The 25,517-nt window shown below is 44.0% G+C and overlaps 1 protein-coding gene across 4 annotated transcripts; it reads right to left on the bottom strand.

Moving 5' to 3' along the window:
- Positions 1–9,442: 9,442 nt before the first annotated feature.
- AMER3 (APC membrane recruitment protein 3) lies at positions 9,443–23,452 on the bottom strand. Of its 4 annotated transcripts, none has more exons than XM_019627030.1 (2): positions 23,361–23,452; positions 9,443–17,311 (listed from the first exon to the last, which is right to left on the bottom strand). In XM_019627030.1, exon 2 carries the CDS (start codon positions 17,292–17,294, stop codon positions 14,853–14,855), a length of 2,442 nt encoding a protein of 813 aa, XP_019482575.1. In that variant the 5' UTR covers positions 17,295–17,311; positions 23,361–23,452; the 3' UTR covers positions 9,443–14,852. The 4 variants fall into 4 exon arrangements, with proteins under 4 accessions (XP_019482575.1, XP_019482571.1, XP_019482572.1 ...); XM_019627026.1 differs by lacking the exon at positions 23,361–23,452 and adding an exon at positions 22,548–22,800 and having other exon boundaries at positions 9,443–17,314; XM_019627027.1 differs by lacking the exon at positions 23,361–23,452 and adding an exon at positions 22,548–22,800.
- Positions 23,453–25,517: the final 2,065 nt, after the last annotated feature.

Below are 25,517 nucleotides of genomic sequence, written 5' to 3'. Positions count from 1 at the left end.
ACTGGCCTCACTATGGACCAGAATAATGGGGGCATTTGGGCAGAACCCACTGTGTGCGGGCACCAGGCTGTCCATGCTCACCCCATGCAATCCTCAGTGACTGGTGAGGCAGAACAACCATGTCCCAGGTAAGACTGGTCTAATGGCCAAGGTTAGCATTATAGTAGCCTGAGACTTTGGACATAGGCCATCTGACCCTCCTCAGACTCTGGAACTGGGCTGACAATGATGTCATAACAACCCCAGAAGTTGATTCTGATGCATTCAAGGTTGAAATACTGCTCAGATCAGGGTAAGCAAACTTTCTGCAAAGGACCAGAAAGTAAATATTTTAGGCTCTGGGTGCTACATACAGTCTCTGTCATGTATTCTTCAGATTCTGACGCTTACTAAAGTGTGAGAACCACTGACCTAGAAAATGAAGAGATGGGCCTGGACCCTGTGCAAAGGATTTGGAAGAGAAGGGTGGCCTTTAACACCAGGACTAAGAGAGTGAATAGCCAGTGAAAGTGATAGACAGACTGTATTACCTATGAGCCATCTTAGTGGGGATTACTTGCTCTGGAACTGCCCTTCCTGAGGTCCTGCTCAAGTTCATCCTAGTGTGAAGCTCACATGGCCTATCTGCCACTTGGGGATAGGAAGACTTCTAAAGAACAAGGTCATGCATGGCGGACTTCATAGGGTGCAACCAGGGCAGTCAGAAAGGGTCTCATTGTGCAAGGTTTTGCACAGATTTTGTAGCCAATCTTGTGGACTTGTCTTGTACAGCACATGTCCCTCGTGGGTGCACCAACTTGTCTCTGTTTGCCCAGAACACTCAGTTTTAGCACTGAAAATCTTGTGTTGCAGGAAACTACCATTCTCAGGCAAGCCAGGACAGTTGGTGACCCAAGCCCTCTGCCAAGGGAAGGTAAGAAGGAACTTAGTGAGAACTTAAAAAAACAGATAGGAAATATAAAAAATAGAGATAAAAAACATAAGAACCAGTCAGCTTCCTCCACATGAGAACACAGTGAGAAGAAAGAGCCCTCACCCAACCATACTTGCACACTTATTTCAGACTTCCATAATGCATCCAACATCCATAATGTAACCACATTAAAATTACAAATAAATTATACAACAATCAACCTGGAGAACCACCTGAAGTCTAGCTGAACAGAGGTTTTATAACTAAGGATATAAAGAAGAAACCATGTCGAGACTGGTAGGACAGGCAGAGACATGGAACTGGCCAGCCCCAAACCTCCATGTGGCAGTTGAGAATCAGGAAGGATATTTTGGCCATGGAGGTCCTCCTGGGAGGACTGAGGGACCCCAGCCCCACACCAGGCTTTCCAGCTCAGAATACCAGTGTCAGGGAGAGGAGAACCCAAAAATATCTGGCTGTGAAAAACAGTGGGAATTCCAACCATCCATGTGAGACAGAAGGCTGCAGAAAACCCATGGGTCCTCTTAAATGTTCCGTCTGGAGAGAGACTGAGTTGTGTGGCTTAGGGGCAAGAACTGGAGAGACAGTCACCATTTTCCCTGTGTGGGGTTCTTCTCTTGTGCAGCTGGTAAGGGGGGCACCCTCTTTTCTGTGTTGAGTCTGCCCTCACACAGCCAAATATGAATCTGAATTGGCCTGGGGAGCTCTGCTCCCTCCACCCTGGTGACTCCCTGGGACCCTGCCCCATCCAACTTACCCAACAACAGAGGCACTTTCTCAGCCAGCAACCAGCCTCACTCTATTGCACTCTTTTTTGGAAAATTCTTGGGGGTCTGTGTGCCCCAGATGGGGGATGGATGGCCTCAGTGAGCTCTGAGACATTTAATGAGTAGTCCCAGGCTCAACACTGACACCAAACCAAGAGCTACCTTAACCTGGTGAACATCACTCGTCCCACCCTGCTGACACTCTGAGACACTGCCTCACCCAACTCACATACCTCACAAGGCTTTATCAGTGGCTGAGCCTTACAGAAGCCAGAAGGTGACATCATGCATTGGGGTGTCCTGGGATTTTTGCAAAACTACCCCAGGCCTGGTACTAGTGGTATCCATCTTCCATTTGCAGCATGGCCTCTTCCATACACCTTCAGGTTGAGCGCAGGCAGTGACCAATTGCTGATTGCTTTGTAGCTCTTACCAGATAATCCCTGGCAGGTCACAGGCAGTGGCTGAACTGAGCCACAAAGGACATTCCTGGAGCACCTGGAGCAGGTGACCAGGGACACTGTGCCACTGGGCCCCACCAGGCACCTACTACATAAGAAGAATACATTAGAAGGAATCGCCAGCAGACTAGATGAAGAAGAGGATTGAATCAGTGATTTGCAAGACAAGATAGCAGAAAACACCAATTGGAACAGCAAAAAGAATTTAAAAATGAAGATAGTTTAAGGGACCTCTGGGACAACATCAAGTGCAGCAACATTCACATCATAGGGGTACCAGAAGGAGAAGAGAGAAATCAAGAGATTGAGAACTTATTTGAAGAAATAATGACTGACCCGGCCTGAGCTGAGCAGCCGCTGAGCTGCCAACAGGTGGCAGGATGGCTCAGCTAAAAAAAAAAAAGAAAGAATGACTGAAAATTTCCCTAACCTAGTGAAGGTAATAGACATACAAGCTCAGGAAGTGCAGAGTCCAAACAAGATGAATCCAAACAGGCCCACACCAAGACACATAGTTAAAATGACAAAGGTTAAATGCAAAGAGAGAATCCTAAAAGCAGCACGAGAAAGGCAACTAGTAACTTATAAGGGAGCGCCCATAAGATTGTTAGCTAATTTCTCAACAGAAACTTTGCAGGCAAGAAGGGATTGGCAGTAAATATTCAACATGATGATCTCAGATGGTTGCTGCCTGTTCTGGGTTTCTAGGTGCCTGGGAAAGGCTGAGCTGCAAAACGAGACCAGTTGCCAGTAGTGCAGGACCTGGCACTGCTTAGCAAGAAGTACAGGCATTCAAGGCCAGATGCTGCTTGTTTGGGATTTGTGAAACTTTGAGAGATTTTAGGAAAGCCCCAAGTGTGAGCCAACGCCCAGTCTTTTTGTGGAACAACCACAGAAAGAGGTTTTGGCCATTCGCGAGTTGGGTGGGATGGGGTCTCAGAGAATTACCAAGGCAGGGCAAATGGTGTTATCCAAGTTAATGGAGCATTCATATTTGGCACCTCTACAGTACCATATTACATTTAGTTGTCATGTCTCCTTAGTTTCTTTTGGGTTATGGCAATTTCTCAGACTTCTCCTGTTTTGATGATCTGACACTGTTGAGAAATACTAGTCAGACATTTTATAGAATGTCCCTTAACTGGGGTTTTTTGTTTTGTTTTTTTTTTTGGTTTGTTGTAGTTAAACTGGGGTTATGGGTTTTTGAAATAAAGACTACAGAGGCAAAGTGCCATTCTCACCACATCATATCAAGGATACATGCTCTGAACATGATTTGTCTTTGATCACCTGGCTAAGATAATATTTGCCAGGTTTATCCACTATAAAGTTACTTTTTATCCTCTTTACACACAGTACTCTAGAAGCAAATTACTAAACACATTCCATACATTCTTTGGCTTATAGTGCCCTACTACATTATTTGTTTTATTGCTCAAATTGTTTAAGCTTTGGTCATTGGGAGATTTTTCAGTTGTTTCCTGTGTTCCCTTCATCACTCTCTCTGTGTTTGTGTGTGTGTGTGTTGTGTGTATAAACATTTGCTTACTTTCTGATGCTCTAGGCTCATCTTGTATATTCTCTTTCTAGGCCTTGTGTTAGCCATTTATCAAAAGAGAAAATGTTCCCTTATTGGAAAATAGTACAATAAGCCCCCGACCTACAAACGAGTTCCGTTCAGGGAGAACGTTTGTAAGTCGGATTCGTTTGTAAGTCTGACAAAGTGAGTCTTATATGCCTTTGACACAGATATACAATGTAAAGCCAATAGTTGAATGATTCATGTTATAAGAATGATTGACATCTACCATCTTTTCGCTTTGGTCCAATCTCTCAATTATTTTCACTTTTGTTTCCATGGTTATTCCTTTGTGCTTCCTAGCAGTCCCCTCCACATCACCACTGCTTTTCCTCCTGCTTCTGGATATCCTAGGCTCTGATTGAGCACTGTATTACTGTACACTATCACACTGTATAGAAAGCACACAGTAGCACAACTGTGATGATGTCCGTCAGATATGTGAGTTACTTCCACGATTTGTTCGCATTTATGATTGTTTGTAATGCGAGGTCTGTTCGTATCTGTGAAAGTTCACAACTCTAATGTTTGTAAGTCGGGGACTTACTGTATTAGAAACTGAGAAGGACTGCGTGTGCTCCTTGTTACTAGGGCATCATCACTTCTACGCCCTGTCAGTAGACAGACATGGAAATATATGTATCTATACTGACCCATATATACACATATATCTATAACTACTTTTATATTTGTCCATAATTACCTACACTAACCTAAACATGAGTTCATACTGATGTCTCTGACTAACCCATTACCATATGTTTCATTTTAGCCTTCTCTTTTTGCTTACCTGTAAACTCCAACTGCCACCATCTGCCAGTTATCATCCCTTAACTTATTTGTTCAATCCCTGTATACATATACAGTGGGTTCTGAATTATTAACCTGTGTCTTCATGAGAACATGCTTTGTATAATTACTATTCTTTTTAATCTGTTAAGGTGTGTTTCATGGCCCAGGTGTCATCTATTTTTGTTTCATGTATGCTTGAGAAAAATACGTTCTGCTGCTGTTGGATGGTGTGTTCTATAAATATCAATTAGATCAAGTTATTTGATAGTGCTGTTCAGGTCATCTATATTTTTACTGATTTTCTATCTATTTGCTCTGTCAATTACTGACAAAGAAGTGTTGAAGTCTCCAACTAAAACAATAGAGTTGTCTATTTCTCTTTTTTAGTTCTATCAATGTTTACCTCATGTATTTTGATGGTCTCCTGTTGACTGTGTACCATTAGAATTGTATCTTCTTGGAGAGTTAACTTCTTTATAATTATATAATGGCCCTTTTACCTATATTCTAAAATAAGTTTTGTCTGAAATTAATAAGCTATTCCCACTTTCTTTTTATTAGTGTTAGCATGGTATATCTTTCTTCATATTTTCACTTCTGACCTATGTATGTCCCATTTAAAGTGAATTTCTTGTAGAAAATATGTAGGCAAATCCTTTTTTAAATCCAATCTCATGATCTCATTCTTTTATCTGATGTTCACATGTAAAGTGATTGTTAATAGAAATAGAGTAAAATCCACTATTTTTGGTAAATCTATCTATTCATAACATTTGTTCTTTACAGCTTCCCCCACACACACCCACCCTCCTTTTTCTGCCTTTTCTGGTTTCAAGTATCTTATTTTATTCCATTTTATCTCCATCTTAACATATAATTTATACTAATTTTAAGCTTTTTTTTAGTGGTTGCCCTAGGGTTTACAACATGCATTTTAAAATAATCTAAGTCCACATTTAAATTACATTATACTTCTTCATGTGTATTTCAGCAATCTAATAACAGAATTTGCTCAATTCTTCCCTCCTGTGCCTTGTGACATAGCTGTTATTCATATAATTTATCCAAGGCTTTAAACACCCAATACATTGTTACTATTATTGCTTTAAACAGATATCTTTTAGATCAAGTAAGAATTAAAAAATAAAATAATTTATTTTTCTTAGTTTATTTTTTTCTGATGCTCTTCCTTTCTTTATGTAGATCAAAGTGTTTTTACCTACATCAATTTCCTTCTGTCTAAAAAACTTATTTTAACATTTTAAAAAATGGTTTGTAATGAGAAATTCACTCTAATCCTTATTCTTGATCCTCTGTAGTTAAGGTGTCTATCGAGTATCACCTCAGATTTCTTCAACTTTTTATATTTGGTTTCAGCCATTTGAATATAATATGTACAGGTGTGTGTGTGTGTGTGTGTGTGTGTGTGTATTTGTGTGTGTGTTTGGTGTTTGTCCTGTTTGGTATTCCCTGAACTTCTCAGATATGTGGTTTGGTGTCTGTTGTTAGTTTTGGAGAGTTCTTAGCCATTATTTCTTCAATATTTTTTGTGTCCTATTTTCTTTCTGCTCTTTTGGTGTGCCAATTACATGTATACTATACCTTTTTATATGTCTCACAGTTCTTAAATGTTCTATTCTGTTTTTTTTTCCAGTTAATTTTCTCTTCATATTTCAAATTGGGAAGTTTCAATTACTTATCTTCAAACTCACTGAGTCTTTACTTTTGCTTTCTTTTTTTTATTGTGGTAAAATATACATAACATGAAATTTACCATTTTAGCCATTTGTAGTGTACACTTGAGCAGCATCAAGTACATTCACAATGTTGTCAAATCATTGCACTATACATTTCCAGAACATTTTTTTATCATTCCAAATAGAGACTACACCCATTAAACTATAACACAGCATTCTTCCCTCCCCACCACCCTCAGTCTCTGGTTACCTCTATTCTACTTTCTGTCTCTATGAAGCTGCCTACTCTAGGTGCATCATATTAGTGAAACAATACAACATTTTTCATTTTGTATCTGCCTTATCTCACTTAGCATTATGTTTTCAAAGTTCATCCATGTTGTAATATGTATCAGAATTATTTCTTCTCAAATTTAAATAATATTCCATTGTATGTTTATACCACATTTTGTTAAGATATGGCTTAACAAAATGTGATATAAACATACAATGAAATTGTTAATGAACATTTGGGTTGTTTCTACCTTTTGACTACTGTGAACAGGGGTGTACAAATGTCTGTTTGAGTCCCTGCACTCATTTCCTTTGAGTATATACCTAGGAGTGAAATTGATGGGCTATATGATAATTCTATGTTTTATTTTTTGAGAAATCACCAAACTGTTTCCACATGGCCGCACCATGTTACATTCCAGCAGTGCAGAAGGGTTTCAGTTTCTTAATATTCTGTTTCTCAGAACTCCCACTCTTAAGCTAACTCTTAGCCAACTGAGCCACTTGGCCAGCCCTACAATTTCTTGATAGTGTTCTTTGAGCACAAAAGTTTTTAATTTTGATGAAATCTATGTTCTCCTTTTTTTTTCTATTGTTTCCAGTGCTTTTTGGTGTCTTATATAAGAAAATTATGGTCAAATCCAATGTCATAAAGACTTTCCTTATGTCTTTTTCTAGTATATTTATGGTTTTAGTTTATACATTTAGATCTTTGATACATTTTGAGTTTGTATTTGGTATAAGGTAAGGATCCAATATTATACTTTGTATGTGGATATCTAATTTTCCTAACATCATTAGTTGGAAAAACAATCCTTTCTCCATGGAATGGTTTTGGAAAACTTGTCAAGGAGTACCGAATATGCAAGGGTTTATTTCTTTGTTCTCCATTGTTCTATGTGTCTGTCCTTATGCCAGTAGCACCCAGTTTTGATTACTGTAGCATTGTAGTAGTTTTCAAATCAAGAAGTGTGACTTCTCCAATTGTCTTCTCTATCAAGATTGTTTGGCTATTGACATCCATTGAGATTCCATATAAATGTTAGGATTTTTTTTATTTCTCCAAAAATAAAAAAGCTATTGGGATATTCATAAGGATTGCATTGAATCTGCAGATTGCTTTAGGCAGCATGGTGATGTTAACAGTTTAAGTCTTCCAACCCCTGAACGTGGGATGTGTATTTATTTATTTATTTATGTCTTTTAAATTTTCTCTCATCAATGTATTGTAGTTTTCAGTATACAATTTGTTTGCCTCCTTGGTTAAATTTATTCCTAAGTATTTTTTAATTAAAATTTATTGGGGTGACAATGGTCAATAAAACTACATAGGTTTCAAACGTACAATTCTATGTCATCTATATATTGCATTATGTGTTCACCACCCAGGGTCAGTTCTCCTTCCATTACCATATGCTTTGTAAATGAAATTGTTTTATTAATTTTTTTGATTGTTCATTGTTAGTGTATAAAATTGGAAGTGATATTCATGTGCTGATTTTGTATCCTGCAACTTTGCTGAATTAATTTATTAGATTTAACTGTTTTCTTGTGGCTCTTTAGAATTTTCTATGTATAAAATCATGTCATCTGTGAACAAAAATAATTTCACTTTTTTTCCAATTTGGATACATTTTACATTTCTTTTTATGCCTAATTGCTCTGGCTAAAACTTCTATTACTACTTTGAAAGGAAGGGGTAAAAATGGGCATCTTTGTCTTGTGCCTGATCATAGGGGGAAAACTTGCAGTCTTTTACCATTAAGAATGATGTTAGCTGTGAGTTTTTAATAAATTCGCTTTATCACGTTAAGGTATTTTTCTTCTATTCCTAGTTTATTGAGTATTTTTTATCATGAAAGGCTGTTGGATTTTGTCAAATGTTTTTCCTGCATTAATTAAGATAATCATGTGCTTTTATTCCCTTCATCTTATTAATGTGATGAATCACTGTTTGATTTTTGTATGTTAAATCACCAAGAATAAAAACTCACTTGGTCTTTGTATGTAATCCTTCTAATATAGTGCTGAGTTCAGTTTGCTAGTATTTTATTGAGAATTTTTGTATCTATATATTTATAAAGAATATTGGTGTGTAGTTTTCTTGTAGCCTCTTTTTCTGGCTTTGTTATTAGGGCAGTGCTGGCCTCTTGGAATGAGTTAGGAATGCTTCTTGCTTCTTTAGCTTTTTTGAAAAAATTTGAAAAGAATTGGTATTAAATCTTTTTTTAAGTTAAAATTTATTGGTGTGATAATGGCTAGTAAAATTATATAGGTTTCAAGTATACTTCTCTATAAATATATATATATATATATATATATATATATATATATATATATATATATATATATATATTTGTGTATTCACCACCCAGAGTCAGTTCTGAAAGCAACAAAGGAACAAGACAAACAAATAAAAAAACAAAACCTCATAGGCACAGACAATAGTTTAGTGGTTACCAGAGAGTAAGGGGGAAGGAGGTGGTAGATAAGGGTAAACAGGGTCAAATAAATCTTCTTTAAGTGTTTGGTGGCATTCACCAAGTGAAGTCATCTTGTCTGGGGCTAATCTTTGTTGTGTAATCCAAAATTACTAACTCAATCTCCTTGCTAGTTATTCCATTCAGCTTTTACATTTCTTCGTGACCAACTTTGGTAAATGTGTGTTTCTAGGAATGAGCCCATTTCATCTAGGACTAGGTTATCCAATTTGTTGACATATAAATATTCACAGCATTCTCTATAATCTTTCTCCTTTTTTTTGTAAAATTAGTAGCAATATCCCCACTTTAGTTTCTGATTTCACTACTTTGAGTTTTGTCTCTTTTGTTCTCAGTTTATATAGTCAAATATTTTTCTATTTAGTTGATCTTTCCAAAGAACCAACTTTTGGTCTTGTTGACTTTTTAATATTGTTTTTCTACTTTCCATTTTATTTATCTCCATGCATTTTCTTTTCTTCCTTGTACTGGCTTTGGGTTAGTTTTCTCTTCTTTTTCTAGTTCCTTAAGGTATAAAATTAGGTTATCAATTTGATATCTTTCTTCTTTTTTAATGTATGCATTACAGATATAAATTTCCCTCTTACATCCCATATGTTTTTGCATGTTGACTTTCATTTTCATCTGTCTCAAGGTATCTTGTAATAAAGCTCCCTGATTTTTTACTCAGCCATGTTGTCTACTGATAACCCCATGAAAAGAATTCTTCATTTGTTACGTTTTTGATTTCTAGAATTTTCGTTTGATTTCTTTCTTAAAACCCTTCCTGTCAACTTATATTACCACCTTTTCTTGCATGCTATCTAATTTTTTATTAAAGCTCTAAACAAATTGATCAAACTTATTTTCTAACTTTTATCTGATAATTCCAACATCTGTGAGTCTAGTTATGATGATAGCTTTGTCCTTCAGACTTTGTTTCTTCTTGCTTTTAGCAGGCTTTATAATTTTCAGTTAAAATGTTATATAGGGTAATATTGGGTTGTCGGAAAAGTCATGATGCATTTTTGCAACAAAAAACATAGAAAAAATACTTCATGACTTTTCCAACAACCCAGTAGATACTGAGGTAAATAGGTTTTTAGTATAAGGATTTATGTTAATCTGGCTAAGAGTTGGGGTGTTTTAATATTTGTCATAGATATAGGCACCAGAGGCTAAATATTACTCTAGAGGCTTCTTGTGGTTTTCTTTTGTTCTGGTCCTTAGAGACAATCTCTTTCTCTTTTAATTGTAATCCACTGTTATTATTACTAGAGGCTTATTAGTGTGGTGATAGGGTGAGTGAGTGGGGTAAGGAGGAGAGTGTTGGTTCTCTTATCTTCTAAGCTTCTAATTAAGTTTCAGTGTTTTGTAAGCCTGTGCCTCAGGGGTGGACTTAAACCTTCAAAAGCCCTAGTCCTTTCTGGCCTACTATTTCCAATTTGCCCATCTCTTGCTTATTTATTTATTTATTTATTTATTTATTTATGTATTTATGTATGTATGTATGTATGTATGTATGTATTTATTTATTTATTTATTACCTTACGTGAGACATGAAGGCTTGAGAGGACTGGAATAGGTGTGCATTCCCTTCCTTCAGTTGGCTTTAGAATAGCTCTCTGGAGAAATCCCTCCCTTGTGAGGTAGGTCTGTTAGGAAGAAAGGCCTGGAGGGTTTCACAACGGCTGTTTTTGCTCTCCCTCTGCCAGGCCCACAGGGGGATCTTTTTCTATCCTCACCTTGAAAACATAGTGTGGCTCCTGGAGGAGAAGCCTACAAAAGTGTAAGCCCCCTCTTACTGCCCAGCCCCCCAGGTTCTTATTTAGCCTGAAATAATTTGTCAAAATTACTCTTTAACTGTTCCTACCAGTTTTTGGCATCTTTCAGCTTCTGCTCTAGGTCTTGGTTGTTGTAGTTCTCTGGATGCAGCTGTCTCCGTGTTTCAAGGAAGCTGTTTATCCTGCAGCCTCAGTTCTCCGATGAGTCAAGAAAAGTCACTGATTTTTAGTTTGTCTAACTTTTTCTTGTTGTAAGTATGGAAACGACAACTTCTAAGGTCTTACATATAACAACAACAAAAGACACCTTTCCCCTCTCAAATATGGGGGTGTGTGCTATATCTGTTATCAGTCTGGATCACAGGACATTAACATCAGGGACTCAAGACAGCAGGGCAGTAAGGTGGAAACACAGAAGCAAGATGCACTGTTCAGGATGCATTTTTAAAAAATATGCATCTTTTCATTGTTGAGGCAAGTGTCATTTTATATTTTTGAAGAGGACTTTAAAACAGAACATTTAGGAGAATAAAAGAGTGAGAGCAGTATTGTTTATAACAGCAAAATGGAAAATAACTTCAATACCCATCAACAAGAGAGCATTTAAATTAATTGTCACCTACAGGAGACTACTGTGCAGCTGTTCAAGAGAATAAAGAAACTACCATCTGCCAGAGCCTGCCAGGAAGATGTCTGCAATACGTTGTGCAGTAAAAGAGATTAAAGTTCATGCATGTTTATGTCAGGAACATAGAAAGGGTCTGAGAGAACCTCCAGTGGTCAAGGACAAGGAACAAGAGGCTCAGCACTTCACGGTATTTGAATTGGTTGTACAAAATGGTAATTAATTTTATCATCAAAACAACAGAGGGTGAAGGAGGAAAGGAGACTACTTTTTATTGTTTTCCTTTCTGTGACTTTTGAGTTTTGCATCTCTATTCCATTAAAAAGTAAATAAATAAAATAAGAAACCAGGAAAGGTAAGCAGCACCCCCAATATGGTTCATAGGTTCTTCCCCAGCATGTCTGGTCTCACCCCTTTGCAGCACCTCCCTTATGCTGTCTTCTTCACCGTCCTGGCCTGCACACAGGTACCCTGCTGTAGGGCCCAAGGCTGCCCCACTGTTAGAGCATGCTGGGGCTGCCCGCCTCCTACTCAGGAACCCCTAGTTCCCAGGGTAACCACAGGAGATTGGAAGGCACACAACACAAAGGCTCCAGGGTGAACCCCAGCTCCCAACTTACCAATGTGAGACCCTGAGTGAGTCACTCAGGCTCTGTGGGACAGCTGTGAACTGAGAACAACTGGACCTACTTCATAGGGTTTACTTTATACAGTACAAAACCTATAACCTCTACAGCCATGTGTAAATGAGAGAGTTAGAAATGACCAGAGATATGAAAGTGCCCCAGACTGGCCTCTTCCACTCCCAGCACTGAGCTAAGTGACTGTCCCAGGAACTGGCTCCGTAGTTCCCCTCTCCCCCTAAGTGAGGACATCCTTGAGGGTTGCAGAGCCCAGTCAGACTGGCACTGCCTGGGCCCCTCTTGCAGGGGAGGGCACCCTGAGGGGAAGGGTTTGGAGAGAGAGGTGGACTGAGGGAGCCTGAAACCCACTAGAAACAAGAGGAAGGTTTCCTCCATCTTCCCAACAAGGTGCCTAGCAGGCCACTGCTGAAACCCAGACTGCTGAGAATGTTAATCTCCAGAGTGCCAGGATTGCCTAAGATGCTCTCCAGACTGAGAACCTCTACGCCAGAAGTTCTTTCCAGGTAGCCACCTGCTATGGGTCACTGTAGACCATGCCTTGCCATGGCCCTGGGCCACCTTGTTGCTTGCCCTCCGTAGTGATCTTGGCCTGGCTGGGTTCTCCCCCATCATCACCAGTCAGTGTCACAACAAGAAAATACCATCAGAACTTCTGCCAAGGGGAGACCTTAACTCTGCCACTCTCTAGACACAAGGCTGATGGTCAATAAGAAGTCAGAAAACTATGCACAACCTTTTGATATTTCATTCATTCAACAAGCATTTACTGAATACCTGTTCTGCTCAGGTGTAGTACAAAGTTACAGGTGATCAAATGAGGGGCACCCCTTGCCCCCAGGGTTTTAAGCCTGCTTTCAAGGAGATACAAGGCTGGCACCCAGAGGATGCTCAGATATCTGTGCTCTTGAAGAAGGGGGGAATGAAGGCTTTAGGGGAGGGGTTCACTGCAGGAGCTCAGTGAGAGACATTCTAGAGCCTGATGAATAGCTGAGCCTGTGGAGTTACAGGTGGGTCTCAAACCCCATCAACCCCACTCACTCACCATGGGCATCCCCAGGCGAGTCACATCAGCACTGTCTTTGGTCTCTATGTTTGAGCAATGTGGGTGACAGCTGCACTCAAGCTGATGCAGGGATGAGGTGAGAGATGCCATGTGCCTCCTGCTCTCAGCTGGGCTCAGTAATTGTTGGAGTCATCTGTGGCAGGCCTGAGAGGAGGGGTCAAGTGTAGCTTCCCAGGAAGGCTGGCCCTGATCTTCCTCTGTGTCCAGGTCTGGGTGGGCCAGTCAGGGGCCTTACCATAAGCTTTTGCGCCTATAGGGGCTGACTGTGTCCTGCACACAGTCGACCCCAGCAAAGTGGTGTTATTGAGGGCTGCAGAGCATTTTCTCACCTGAAACAGAGACTCAAACAGCCAGGAGAGGCACCAGCCTGGGCCCAGCTATGACTGCATCCCTCAGTGTGCAGTCCCATCCCTGTCCTCTGACCTACCCCTTTGCTGCTGACCTTTCCTTCAGAAACAATTTCATAGGCTTCCTGTGGCATCCCAGCCTTTGTGTCTCACTGCAGTGCGTCTGTGAGGGGGATCCCCTCTTAGAGAACCTTGACAGGCAGTCTGTCATTACACCTCCTGTCCCAACACTGGCCAGAATGGATGCTTGCCCTTCTCAAGGATGCGGGCCACGTTTTCCCAGCACGATTCTGAATGTTTGTTGCTGTGCATGTGTTGTGGCTGTGGAGGGATGAGACCAGCCCCTTCAAGGTAAGTTTTCTTGAAGGGGAGGAAGGGGTGCTGGCAGTGTCGAGGGTGCCAATAGCAGAATCAGTCAGTTCCACCTAAAGAACGTTTTGCTGTCCATGGCTCCATTAGAGAGTATAAGTTGGGAGGAATTACTGTTTATAGAGGATGATTTGTGGAAGAGAATTCACCAACATCTGTCAGCCAGGAGCAGGTGGGTTGCACAGTAACACATGGTGTCTGCTGATTCAAGGTTTTTGCTGAGATGGGGCTGGTCCTGCTTCTTATTCCTACGGAGAAGCCCTTTGGGTCTCCCAGTACATCATGGTTGCTTGTTCTGGAGGTGGAGCGCACGTGGGGGTGGGGTCAGCAGACACTTCTATGCAGCTCCCCATCCCATCTGTCACCCACTGTCAGTGTCTTACCCCTAAGCCTCAGATCCCACACTCACACTTCTTGCAGACTTGTTGGCTCACTCTACTTCCTGTTTATAATCAGTTTCCCATCAGTGTCAAAGTTGAGCTCCTCTCTGGCATGCTGTATGAGGAGCACCCAGATGTGGCCCCTTCCCAGCCAACACTGAGACAAGACTCTTCATTTCCTTGTGGGGAAATCAGTGAGGCACTCTTTGAGAGTACTGGAAGCTTCCCAGCTGTCTTTTGGCTTAGGCTACCCGGTACCTGGTCTGGCTAAGGGGTTCAGGCATGGATGCCTCAGCAATAAAATGCCCTGCCCCACTTGCCTGAGTTCTGCTGTCCCCTACCTACCCCCAACACAGTCCTCACATCAGGGACAAACATAGAGATTTGGGTCTTAAGTTCTCCAGAATGTGGCCACAAAGATGTAGCTCCTGGGGAGCGCAAGCCCATTCTGCAGGTAGAGCTCCACCCTTGTTGACTAGAGAGCCTCCCACCCCACTTTTGGCTAGTTACAGAGGAAGCTCTCATGGGCCAAGAACCCACAGCAGCTTTCTGGGGCACTTGCAGAGGGGGCCCCCTCACACTGGCTGTAAGAAGTGAGGCCCATGATTCCTGGCAGGTGGCCCTAGGGGCTCAGCTGGGCAGCAGGGATGAGGGGCACTACAAGTCCAGCTGACCCTTGAGTACTGCCTGCTCCCTGGCTCTTGAGCTGAGCTGTGAGGGCTGGCCCGCCACAGAGGTATGGGCCTGGACATTCAGCCTGGCAGACTCCACCCTAAGCCGGCTCAGGTCTAAGACAAGGCCTGGGCACCACTGATCCTCTGGGCTGTAGAGTGGCCTGGCCAAGGAAGGAAGGCCACAGAAGGCAGCCACTCTAGGGAAGCTGTTAGACTGTGTCTGTTGCAGAGTGTCAAGGCCCCTGGCCTGAGGCTGCCTGCAGAGCCTGCTGCCTGTGTCCTGCCTGGGGGGCTGTGCTGCGTGGGGCTGGCAGTCTGGATGGATTGGCAGGCCCGCAACCTGGGACACAGAACCAGTCAGGGGGGACACAGCATCGGGAGAGCTCCCCTTAAGACTTGGCCTCCAGGGATCTTGGAGACACTCCATATTTCCAGGTGGCCTGGGCTCCCGGGAGTGAAGCCAGGCAGAGGGGTTTGGGACCTTGTTTTTGCTGAAAGTGTCTGTCGTCACAGAGGCCACAGACCCCACGGAGGAGAACAAGTCTTCACGGCAGCCTCGTGTCCCTTCTTCCCCAGAGACCTGCACACTCTTCAGAGATGGGTCCTTAGACAGAGAACTGGTCCCCTGCTCAGCCTCTGCTAGGACCTCACCCTCTCCTGCAAGGAGACCCTTGGTACCTGAGTGCACCCACAACTCCTGCCTGCTGGGTGCTGAGTCCACTGTGATCCCACTTGCATCTGAGGCCCGGGCCCCGCTGCCCTCCAGCTTCACTGGACCTGGGCATTTCTTCTCAGAGCCAGCTCCCAGCTTCTCCACCAGTCCCCTGGGTGGGGTTGTAGGCTCCCCAGGGACTGGGTCAGGCGAGGCTCGGAGCTCAGGGCCACGGCGGAGCCAGTTGATAACACCCATGGTGACGGTGAGCTCAGTGTCACAGAGCTTCAGCAAACAGTCCTTGCCCTTCCAGGAGCTCTGCAAGAAGCCCTGGCTGAGCAAGTCGGGGCCTGGTGCCGGAGCCAAGTTCTCCTCTGCCCCCACGTGGAAGCTGCACATGGACAGTGGCGCCCCCAGTGCTGGCCCTGACAGACTCTCAGACACGCACAGATCATCATCCAGGTTCCGGCCAATAGAGCCTTCACCAGGGTCATAGAAAAGCTCATAGAGGGCATCTCCACTATAGCTGTCACGAGGGAACGAGGCAGCAGGGATGCCTGGGCTCAGGGCCTCCTTCCTGTCCTCCTCAAGGCCAGGTGAGAAGGCATCATAGTATCCCTCATCACTCGTGGACACAGACTCTGGCTGCTCACTCTTGGGGGTGCCTGTGTCTACAGAGCTGGCTTTGGAGCCGCTGGGAGGGTCCCTGCAGGGGCACAGAGGGAGTTCGGCAAGCCCAGCTGAATCCAGCTTGGGCTGGGCTGTGTCTGTTCCCTTAGGACCCCCCACCCATGGGCCCACTAAGGCACGCTGCTGTTGCCTCACAGAGTGATTCACACTGTCCCAGAACCTGACAAAGTCAGACATTTCATTCTGGACAGGTGACACCAGGTACTCTGCGCTGCCCTGGAAGGGACCCCTGTGAACCTTGCTCTCAAGGGCCTGCGATACCTGTGCTGGGCTCTCCAGACCCTCATTCAGCTCCAAGGATGGCACTGAGCTCTCATCTGCAAAAATCTCCCCGCAGCCTGTGAGTGAGTCAAAGCTCTTGAGTGAGGCCATGTCCTCACACAGGGCCCTGCAGAGGTCAAAGGAAGAGTCGGGCAGGAGCTCACTGTCAGATAGGTCCTGGCACAAGCTGTCCAGCCCTGGTCCCTCGCCCATGGGAAAAAAGGCTTTGCCCAGCTGCCCTCCAGCTTCTGATGGGCCACTGGGGGAGGACAGGTTCCCCCCCTTGGTCGCCAACGAGGCCAAGTTCTCAGTCTTGTTTCTGCGAATGTGGAATAGGTTCCGAAAACACTTCTTGGGTTTTTTCAGGGAAATTCTCTTCCTTGGTATGCTCTTGGCCACAGCAGGCACAAAGGGCATCTGGGGCACAAAGTGGCGGTAATCTATCATGTGCTGGCTGCCAGAGGGCCCTGGAAAGCTCTCACTGCCTGCCAGCTTCCCTGTGGCTGCACCCACCCTGTCAGTCCCGGGCATGCCATTGTGAGTCTTACTCTTTCGTGCTAGTTTGAAGGTGGCCCCACAGAGGGCTGTTGCACCCTCCCCAGGCTCTGGCTGCACCCCCTTATTGGAGCATTTGTTATATCCTTGGGTGCTGGGACTGACTTGGGGGCCCCTCTCACTGTGGAGCTGTTGTTGCTCTCCCAGTGAGACTGACCAGGGGGCTGCATCCTCTTTGGCTGAGGCAGTGGCTGCTGGCCCTGGGGGTTTCTCATGGGAAATTTGCAGGCTGGACTTGATGAAAGTCTTTCCTCTCTTCAGCTCCATGCTGCCAGTGCCCTCAGCTGCTGTGAAAGAAAGCAGGAGACACTTAGTATCCAAAGTAAAGGCCAATGATTCTCAAAGACTACTGCACCAACTGCTCACACTTGTGGCATTGGAGCTGAGCTCTCACATCAAAACTGGGATCCTCCATGGAGGTGGTAAAGAAAATGGGAAAAGCCCCAACTATGCTCACTCCTCCAGCTTTTATAGACAACTGATGCCCAGAGAAGTTAAGTCACATGACTAAAGGCAACAGTACAAGCCAACATGACAGCAGACTGGGATCTGGTGCTCCTGTATTTGTGGTCTCTCAGCTCACCCAAATATCCTCTCAGAGCTTGTCTGGCCAAGTCAGACTCCCATTTCCAGGCCCAGGCACTCTACACATTGCACCACATCCTTATGGAGAAGTATCATGGCCCTTCTAACTGGACAGAGCAGAGGATTCAGTAAATAAGTTGCCTCCTTCATCTAAGAGACAAAGCTCAATGAAAAACCTAAGCCTGCCTCCTGGGCTGGATACATTTGGTCCTTAATAGGAGGAGAAGACATAACTACTGCCCTCCAGGGCTATTGCATCTGTTCAGGGAGAGAAGACTCAATTATACACCCATCAGGCAAGGCACAGCCAAGCATCTAATAGTGCATGCAGAGCTAGAGCACTGAGATGAAAGAGGACTATGGTGGAAGACCCAAGACGGGAGGCCAGGAACAAATAGATTGGATAGACACATCTTAACTGAAAGGTATTGATGCTTGGAGTGCCATCCAGAGAAGGTTTCTGATGCCCAATCTGAGTTCAGTGGAAAAGTGTTCTGAGATTACTTATTGATGTCTGTCCTGGATGAGGGACTGGAAACATGGTGGAGAGTTAACACCTTGATCATTCTTGCACAGATGAGAAGTTTGGCCTTACCCTGAGATTAATGAAGAGCTATTGAAGTCTTCTGAGTAAGGCAAGTGGGTGGAAGTGGTGGCAAAAAGATGCTGGTGATCTAAGACCATTCATCTGACATTGGAATGGAGGGCAGAATAAATCAGGAGAGAGCTCTGAGCAGAAAGGACTCAAAAGAGGCAGCAAAAATGGCTGTGTGTGTAGAGATAAGGTCTAGATGGTGGCTACAGTCATAAGTATGAAAAAGAGGTGTCAAAGGAAGAAACAACAGGGTTCAGCAGCTGAATACAGGAAGAGAAGCAGGCCAGAAGTGTAAACCCTGAGGCCTGGATTCATGACAGGACAGGGGAACAATGAAAAGTGGGAAAAGGCAATAAAATGGAGAGATGAAAGAAGATGAGGAAGGAGACTGTGCTAAAAGTTGGTTTGAGAGAGAAAAGAAAGGGTCTAACTTTAAACATATTGCCTTAGGGGTGAGTTTGGAGGCCTACAAAACCGCACTAAAAGAAGGCAGCCTGAGAACTGCCTGACTCCCTTGCTGTGTCCTCACAGGCACCCAGCTCACATGCTCAGTACATCCCAGTGTCCTCTTCTCCTTGGCAGTGACTGACCTGCAGGTTGGTCCTCTGTCAGTCTGGCCAGGGAGATTAGAGGAGTTTGGGCTGGTTTCTTTGACTTTCCATAAGGACTGCATCACAGAGAGCACCTGAAGTCACTACACTTTAGTCCACAGCTTGTGAGGGAGGAATGGAGCAGGAGTGAAAGCATAAGTATCTGTCAGCTCACATATCTTTCACATCCACTGCCAAGGAAGCCTCACAGCTACTTTGAAAGAGCTGCTTGACAACCATGATATGAACAGAGTCAGCTCCAGATTCTCTGAAATGCTTCAACATGAGGACTCGGAGGCAAGCAGAGGGGCTGCCTCACAACCCAGGAGGCAACATTAAAGCCAAAAAGAATGAGAAGGAGTGACAAACCTGGCATTACAGAGACTCACAGGGGCAAGCTGACCAGTCTCCACCCTACTCCCACCCATGAGCAGGGCTTCTGCCCATGTAGTGGGACTCCTGGGACTTTTAACTGGTGGATAAGGAAAGGAGCAGGCACTGTGCCAGGGAAAGCCACAGAACCAAGCCCTAGCTCTGTCTACAGCTCAGCTCTTAGTGGCAGCATCCTGGAGAGTAGGACAGTGCCTCAAGCTGCTCTCTGCTTTTTGCAGCCAGGTGGCATGTGCCCAAACTTTCCTACCTTGTACCTGCAGACCCCATTTCCACTCCCCACAATCCTTTGTGGCCTAGATAAGGTCTCCCTCAGTCTGGTGGGTTTTGCTGCACATAGCATAGTGGTTACTATCTGGGTTTTGGAGTAAGAAGACCCAGATTTGAGTCTTGGTTACATAACAAGGTACATAGCTACATAACCAGGCTGAATGCTTGGCCCATAACCTTATAAGAGGCATATTATTAAAACCCCTATTTTATTAAAGAGAAATTAAGGTCCAGAAAAATCAATAGATTGACTCAGGTCTACAGGTGGTAAATAACAGAGTTATAAGAGTCCATGCCTGTCTGATTCTGAGCCTGTGCTCTTAACCATGATAGATATTCTATGAACCAATAGCTCAAACTGCCCTTCATAGGAAATTTGAAAATGAAACAATAATTGTGTTTTTTCATAAGGAATTTTGGAAAGCATAATGAAAAATAAAGGATAAAAACAAATTTAGCTCACACAAATTTAGAAAAATTGTGATTGAAGGCAATACAATTTCTATGGCAAGACGTTTTGGAGATATCCATTATAAGATCTCTATTGCACTTATTCTTTGCTGTTTCAGAAAAACATTTTTATTACCATACTCTTGAAAATAACTTCAACCAGGCCTGATAAAGATTATTTCATTGTGTACAGAATATTGTGTCCACAAGAATAAAGATGGTTTATTTGGTATTGATCTCTATAAATGAAACTACTGGTTTCTTAATTCATGGAACAGTTAAAATCATGAACAGATGGAAATTTCACAACACTCTGAATTTGGAAAATGAGCTTCAAAATAGCTGCCCTTTCTAAAAATGGCTGGATTCAGTGTCCCTAATATTGTCAATCCTGTTTGCTAAGTTCACTTAACACTTTGCATGATGGAACAATCAGCACTAAGGTCCAGAACAATGAACCAGAGACTTGCAAAATACTGAAGCAATCATATGAAATCCAGTGTGTATGCAGTCCAATTTCCAGATTAAAATATTTTATCACAGCCTGACTCTTTGGAAATGTGGGCCCATATGTGACATGGGTGGGAACTTCCTGAGGGGGCAGAGGGTCCACTGTCCAAATGGAGACAGGGTGAGCAGTCACCTTCTATGATAGTTTGATAGTTTTAGGCATAGAGTGGGATTTATCTGGACAGCCAGATGCTGGCACGGTCACTGCCTGTGGGGCAGAGGCCAAATATGTTCAGGTTCTCAGCTTGAAAAATGTACACTCTGCATTGCAATCCTGTGGCTAAAGACCCCCTCAGTGGAATCCAGCATGAAACTATGTGTCACATCCCTCCCTAAAAGACAAAGCATACTTGCCCCCCTCCTGGCTTTGTGCCTTCTTGTTTGTAGCACTCAGTGATCACTAGCTGCTCACTCTGGTGCTTACTTGGTCTTCTTGTTCCCCAGTGAGGTTGAAAATTTCTCTAAGATTCAGGACTCCAAATGTAGTAGACATGAACTATTACTTATTTAAATGAAATATTTATGTTTTGAGACATCTTAGCCATATATTTACATTTAAGTTTCCTAAATAGGATATTGGTCTGGAGTTTAATTCACAGTTCATGCACATCATTTTCTAAGATGAGTCCCAGTGATGCTTAGACACCCTTGACTGAGTCTTTCATCTCTAAAATGAACTTGCATATTCCATCAGAACAGGGACCGCACCATGTATTTATTTAATCAATTTGGATTCAAGAATGTGCAATGTGCTATTTAAACCAAAACCTAAAAGACAGCTAAAGACAACCAGGCAAAAAAAGATGTGGGAAGTGTATTCCAGTCATAGGGAACATCCTATGAAAAGGCCTTGAGGAGTAAGGGAGGGAGAATACTTAAAGATCTAAAAGCAAGCCCCAGGTAGACAGAGCAGCAAGTCAGTGGAATGAAGCAGGGAGATGGGCAGGGCAGATCACAGCTGGCCAAGGTCACAGAAAAGGTCTTTGCCTTTATCCTATGTGCCATGGGGAGCCAGCCATCAAAGGTGAATGACATGAACCAATGTTCAATTTTAACAGATCACTCCAGTTGTAGGTGAGAATGGAAAATAAGGACAAGAGTGGAGGCAAGAATTCAGGTGAGGAGCATGCGCAGGGGCCAATGGAGAGAAAGAGGTGGCAGAACGTCCCACGTGCATACACCTTCCTTTTCAGTGCCTTACACAGAGTATGCACATGCATATAGACTTACTGCAAATTAAGCAGATGAAGTATTTCTACTGGCTTCTTTTCTACATGATGACTGACTTTATCTCAACTACCTAGAATTCTCTTTTCCGTTTGGTAAAGTAATTTTGTGCTTTTCTTTCCCTTTTTAACATGAAAGTGACTGGGTGTTTCATGGAGCAAAATAAAAACCTCAACATACAGATTTGCTACAGAAATGGTTTGGAGATATAAAAATTTTTACTAATAGTTTTGATGTTTGCTGTGCTTTCCCTTGCCCCGCTCCCAACACCCAGGAAAATCACAAGCAGTGAAATACAAAAGGGTGGGTGGTGATAGGAAAGCAGAGGCCTCTTAGGAGAGACCTGCTCAGGAGTTTCCTGGATATTGGCGTGGGCGTAGGAAGCTATGTACAGGGTAAGAATTTATTTCTGTTATAGGCTGCCTTGTCTAAGCTAAAACCCTCCGATGGATGAAATGAAGGCCATTGTGTGGAGGGAAAGCCTCCGTGTTCTGGAGTGGGTGTGGGGTAAGTAGCATCTGCAGCAAGAAATAGAATCTGCAGCAAGCATCGCCAATTCACCCTACCCTCACGTTGAAGGAAACAAAGAGTCCTTTGGGGAGCAACGGTTCTGGCCCACCTCCTCTAAAGGAGTCCCTGAGTATTCCTGGCCTGCTCAACCGAGAGAAGATGGGTCTCCAGTCTTATCAGTTTTTTCCTAGGCACCGGAACCTCAGGCAGAGGGTTTCTTCCTTTCCCTATCTCAGACTTAGAAGAGGAGTCACCCCCAGACTCCAGACCCCAACCATCCGTGCCAGGCACAACGAGGTGGAGAGAGAGCAGACCTTAGTTTCTCCACTCAGCCCTCCCATCACGCGAAAGAATGCACAAAACTGCCAGATCACCCCCTCCCCGCAAGCCTACCTCCTTGCGGCCTTGGCGACTTACTGCTGGTTCTCAGAGCGTCGCAGAACCCGGCTTTAGCAGGGCAGGGAGCCGCGCCCCAACCCGAGCTGTGAGCTCAGCACCACGGCCAGCTCCCGGCGTCGCGCGCCGCCGCCGAGCGGGAAGAGACCCAGGACCAAAGTCCGCTCGCCGCCCCTTGACCGGGCTGGGCAGCCGCCGCCGCCGCGGACAGGCAGGCGAGGGTTAAGTCGTGGGAGGACGATGGGGCGGGGCTGGACCCCGCCCGGAGCCAAGCTGTCGGAGGCGCCCCTGCGCAGTAGTGGGAGAGGTGACACGCGCGGGGCCAGGGTGGAGGCTGTTCCGCAGGTCGCCACCTCAGTGCGCCGCCGCCGTACGGACCCCGCTCGGCCTCGCTTTGTTAGTGTTTCTCCCGGTCTCTGCCTCTGTGTGCCTCTGCCTACGCGCAGAACTGTGGTTTTTGCATCCCTCAGGCCCAGCTGCCCGCGCTGCCGGAACGGACAGCCGCCGGGTCGTCTCCTCTCACTGCCCACCGCACTCCCGCGCTATGGTCCGAGCTTTTTAGAGCTCACAGGTGGGGGTGCCCTTCCCCTCACACCCCCTAGCGCAGGGGCAGAATTAACCCCAACCCTCTCGGAAGGGATCGGGCACACGCGGCCTAGTCACCAGTTTTACCCAGGATTCGGGGCGGGCTTGCAAGAAGGGGCAGGCCAATCTCCCGATGCAGGGCAGAGTCTTCCAAGAAGCTTCTTGGACCCCGTTATATTATTAATGGGCACAAAGGAGACGCTTCCTTTACAGGTACTCACTCACCGTGTGGAGTCTGCTGGTGCTGGGCCCTGCCGCAGCCTTGGGGGAGGAATAGAAATGTTGTGGGGACTCCCCGCTGAGCTAAGGACAGAGGGTCTGTACACCGGAAGGCAAGAATAAAGTATGGATTAAGTAACTCCAGGGTGGCTCAGGGAGCAATGCCAGGAGCATGGGGGAGGGACTGTGGGTTGGAAGAGTAAGAGTGCACATCTGGTACTAGTGAGGCACCTGATCCCAAGGAGAGCAGTATGGCAGGTGAGGCTGATCCCATACAACAGAGGTGAGTGCAGGTAGTGAGTAATTGGAGAAAGGAAGGAGGGTTCACCCAGTCCAGGCTTATTGAGCTGAGGCCCAAAGAAGGTGCAGTCTCCTGCAAATGACAAAGGCCATGCTTTTCTTTGAGCCTCATGGGCTTGCTCTCTGTCCACATCTCCAAAAAAAACCCTGGACACACAAGATATCCCACCTTGGTTTGGACTGGCTTTGTCATAGCCCATCTGCCTTCTTTATAATTAGCCACCTTGAGTCCACCCCATTGCAGGCCCCTCCTTCAGCAAGCATCACCCACCCCCTTTGGATGAGCCCACCTTCTTGCATTTCTTGGAGTTGAACCATTTTTCTACCTGGTGACTGACTCAATGGTACCCCAGGTGTCCTTCCTCCTCCCGTGTTGGTGGTGTAGTCCTGACTTTTCCAGGCAGTTTCCAGCCGTCAGATTTCCCTGAATCAATTCTTCCTCTGTTGGGTAAAAACAAAAATGGATCTATGCCTCATTGCCACATACACCCCAAATCAAGGACAGGAATCACACAGATTCCACAGTCCTTGTTAATTAAAGTTAATAAACATTAGCCTCTCCTAGTATGGTCTCCCCTTTTCCGGATTAGGACTCTTCATATTTCTTAAACATTTCCCTTTTTAGAGATAGTTATGGGCTCAACTTCTAGTTAATGATAATTGCTCTTTTCCATGCTCAGCTTGCGAACCTTTGGCTAATGACTGCTATTCTGAGCCAGTCAGGGAATTTTTAAATGTCCCTTCTTGTGGGTAAAAAAACAAAAACAAAAGAGAACAAACAGATTAGATAGATGATAGATAGATAAATAGATATAGATAGATATAGATGGTAGATGATACAGATATAGATAAAGATATAGATATAGATAGATATAGATATAGATATAGAATAGATAGATATAGATAAATATACACACACATACTCTTTCACGCGTGTATTAATTGCACTGTTGTGACTGCCTTGATGACCTGAATCATTTTGACTTTGGAAAAGACCCACAAGTCTCACAGTGGCAGGTCCGGTGAGTAAAGTGGATGAGGATACACTGTAATATAATGTTTTTATTTGACAGAAATTGTCATATACCAGATGCGATGTGTGACATGGAGCATTGTCATGATGGAGGATGCTTTATGGCACACTTTAAAACACACCTTCTCTCAACCGTAGTTCACAACTGACTGGCTACACCAAACAAGTTGAAACCTGTCACACACTGTTATTAAGCACCCGCTTCCTGTATTGAAGATCCCTGCCTTTCCATTGGATGGCGCTTGGCAGCAGAGTTCACCATATTATTTGATCACAGTGGAAAGGCTCCATGTCACACAATGCTTCTCGCACTGCAATTTCTGTCAAATAAAAACATTACCACCTTATTCATCCACCTTATTGACCAGATCTGGCACCATGCAATTTCTGGCTCTTTCCCAAAGTCAAAATGACCATGAAAGATAAATAACTTTGCATCAACTCAGGACATCGAGGCAGCCATGACAAGACAACTAAAGACACTCACAAAAGAAGACTTCCAGAACTGCTTCAGAAAGTGACAAGAACAATGGGATAAGTGTGTTTGAAGCGAGGGGTAGTATTTTGAAGGGGATTAATGGCAATGTGCCTTTTCCTGTAATAAATTTTTTTATTTAAACAGTCACCATATGTTTTGATCACACCTTACACATGTATGAATATATACAAAGGTTAAAGAGATTAACCTTTACCCATTGAATATTCTTGGCTCTCTTGTCAAGTATTAGTTGACTGTATATACAAAAGATTACTTTTGGGCTCTCAGTTCTGTTCTATTTGCATATATATATATATATATATATATATATATATATATATATATATATATA

This window comes from Hipposideros armiger, unplaced genomic scaffold, assembly GCF_001890085.2.
Source record: "Hipposideros armiger isolate ML-2016 unplaced genomic scaffold, ASM189008v1 scaffold_703, whole genome shotgun sequence".
In the NCBI taxonomy this organism is placed as follows: domain Eukaryota; kingdom Metazoa; phylum Chordata; class Mammalia; order Chiroptera; family Hipposideridae; genus Hipposideros; species Hipposideros armiger.
Note: the sequence above shows the minus strand (reverse complement) of the source record. Positions and strands in the feature narration are given on the sequence as shown.

What these genes read in the sequence shown, in the direction of transcription:
- AMER3 (XM_019627030.1), bottom strand. Translation starts at nt 17,294, where the DNA reads ATGGAGCTGAAGAGAGGAAAGACTTTCATCAAGTCCAGCCTGCAAATT.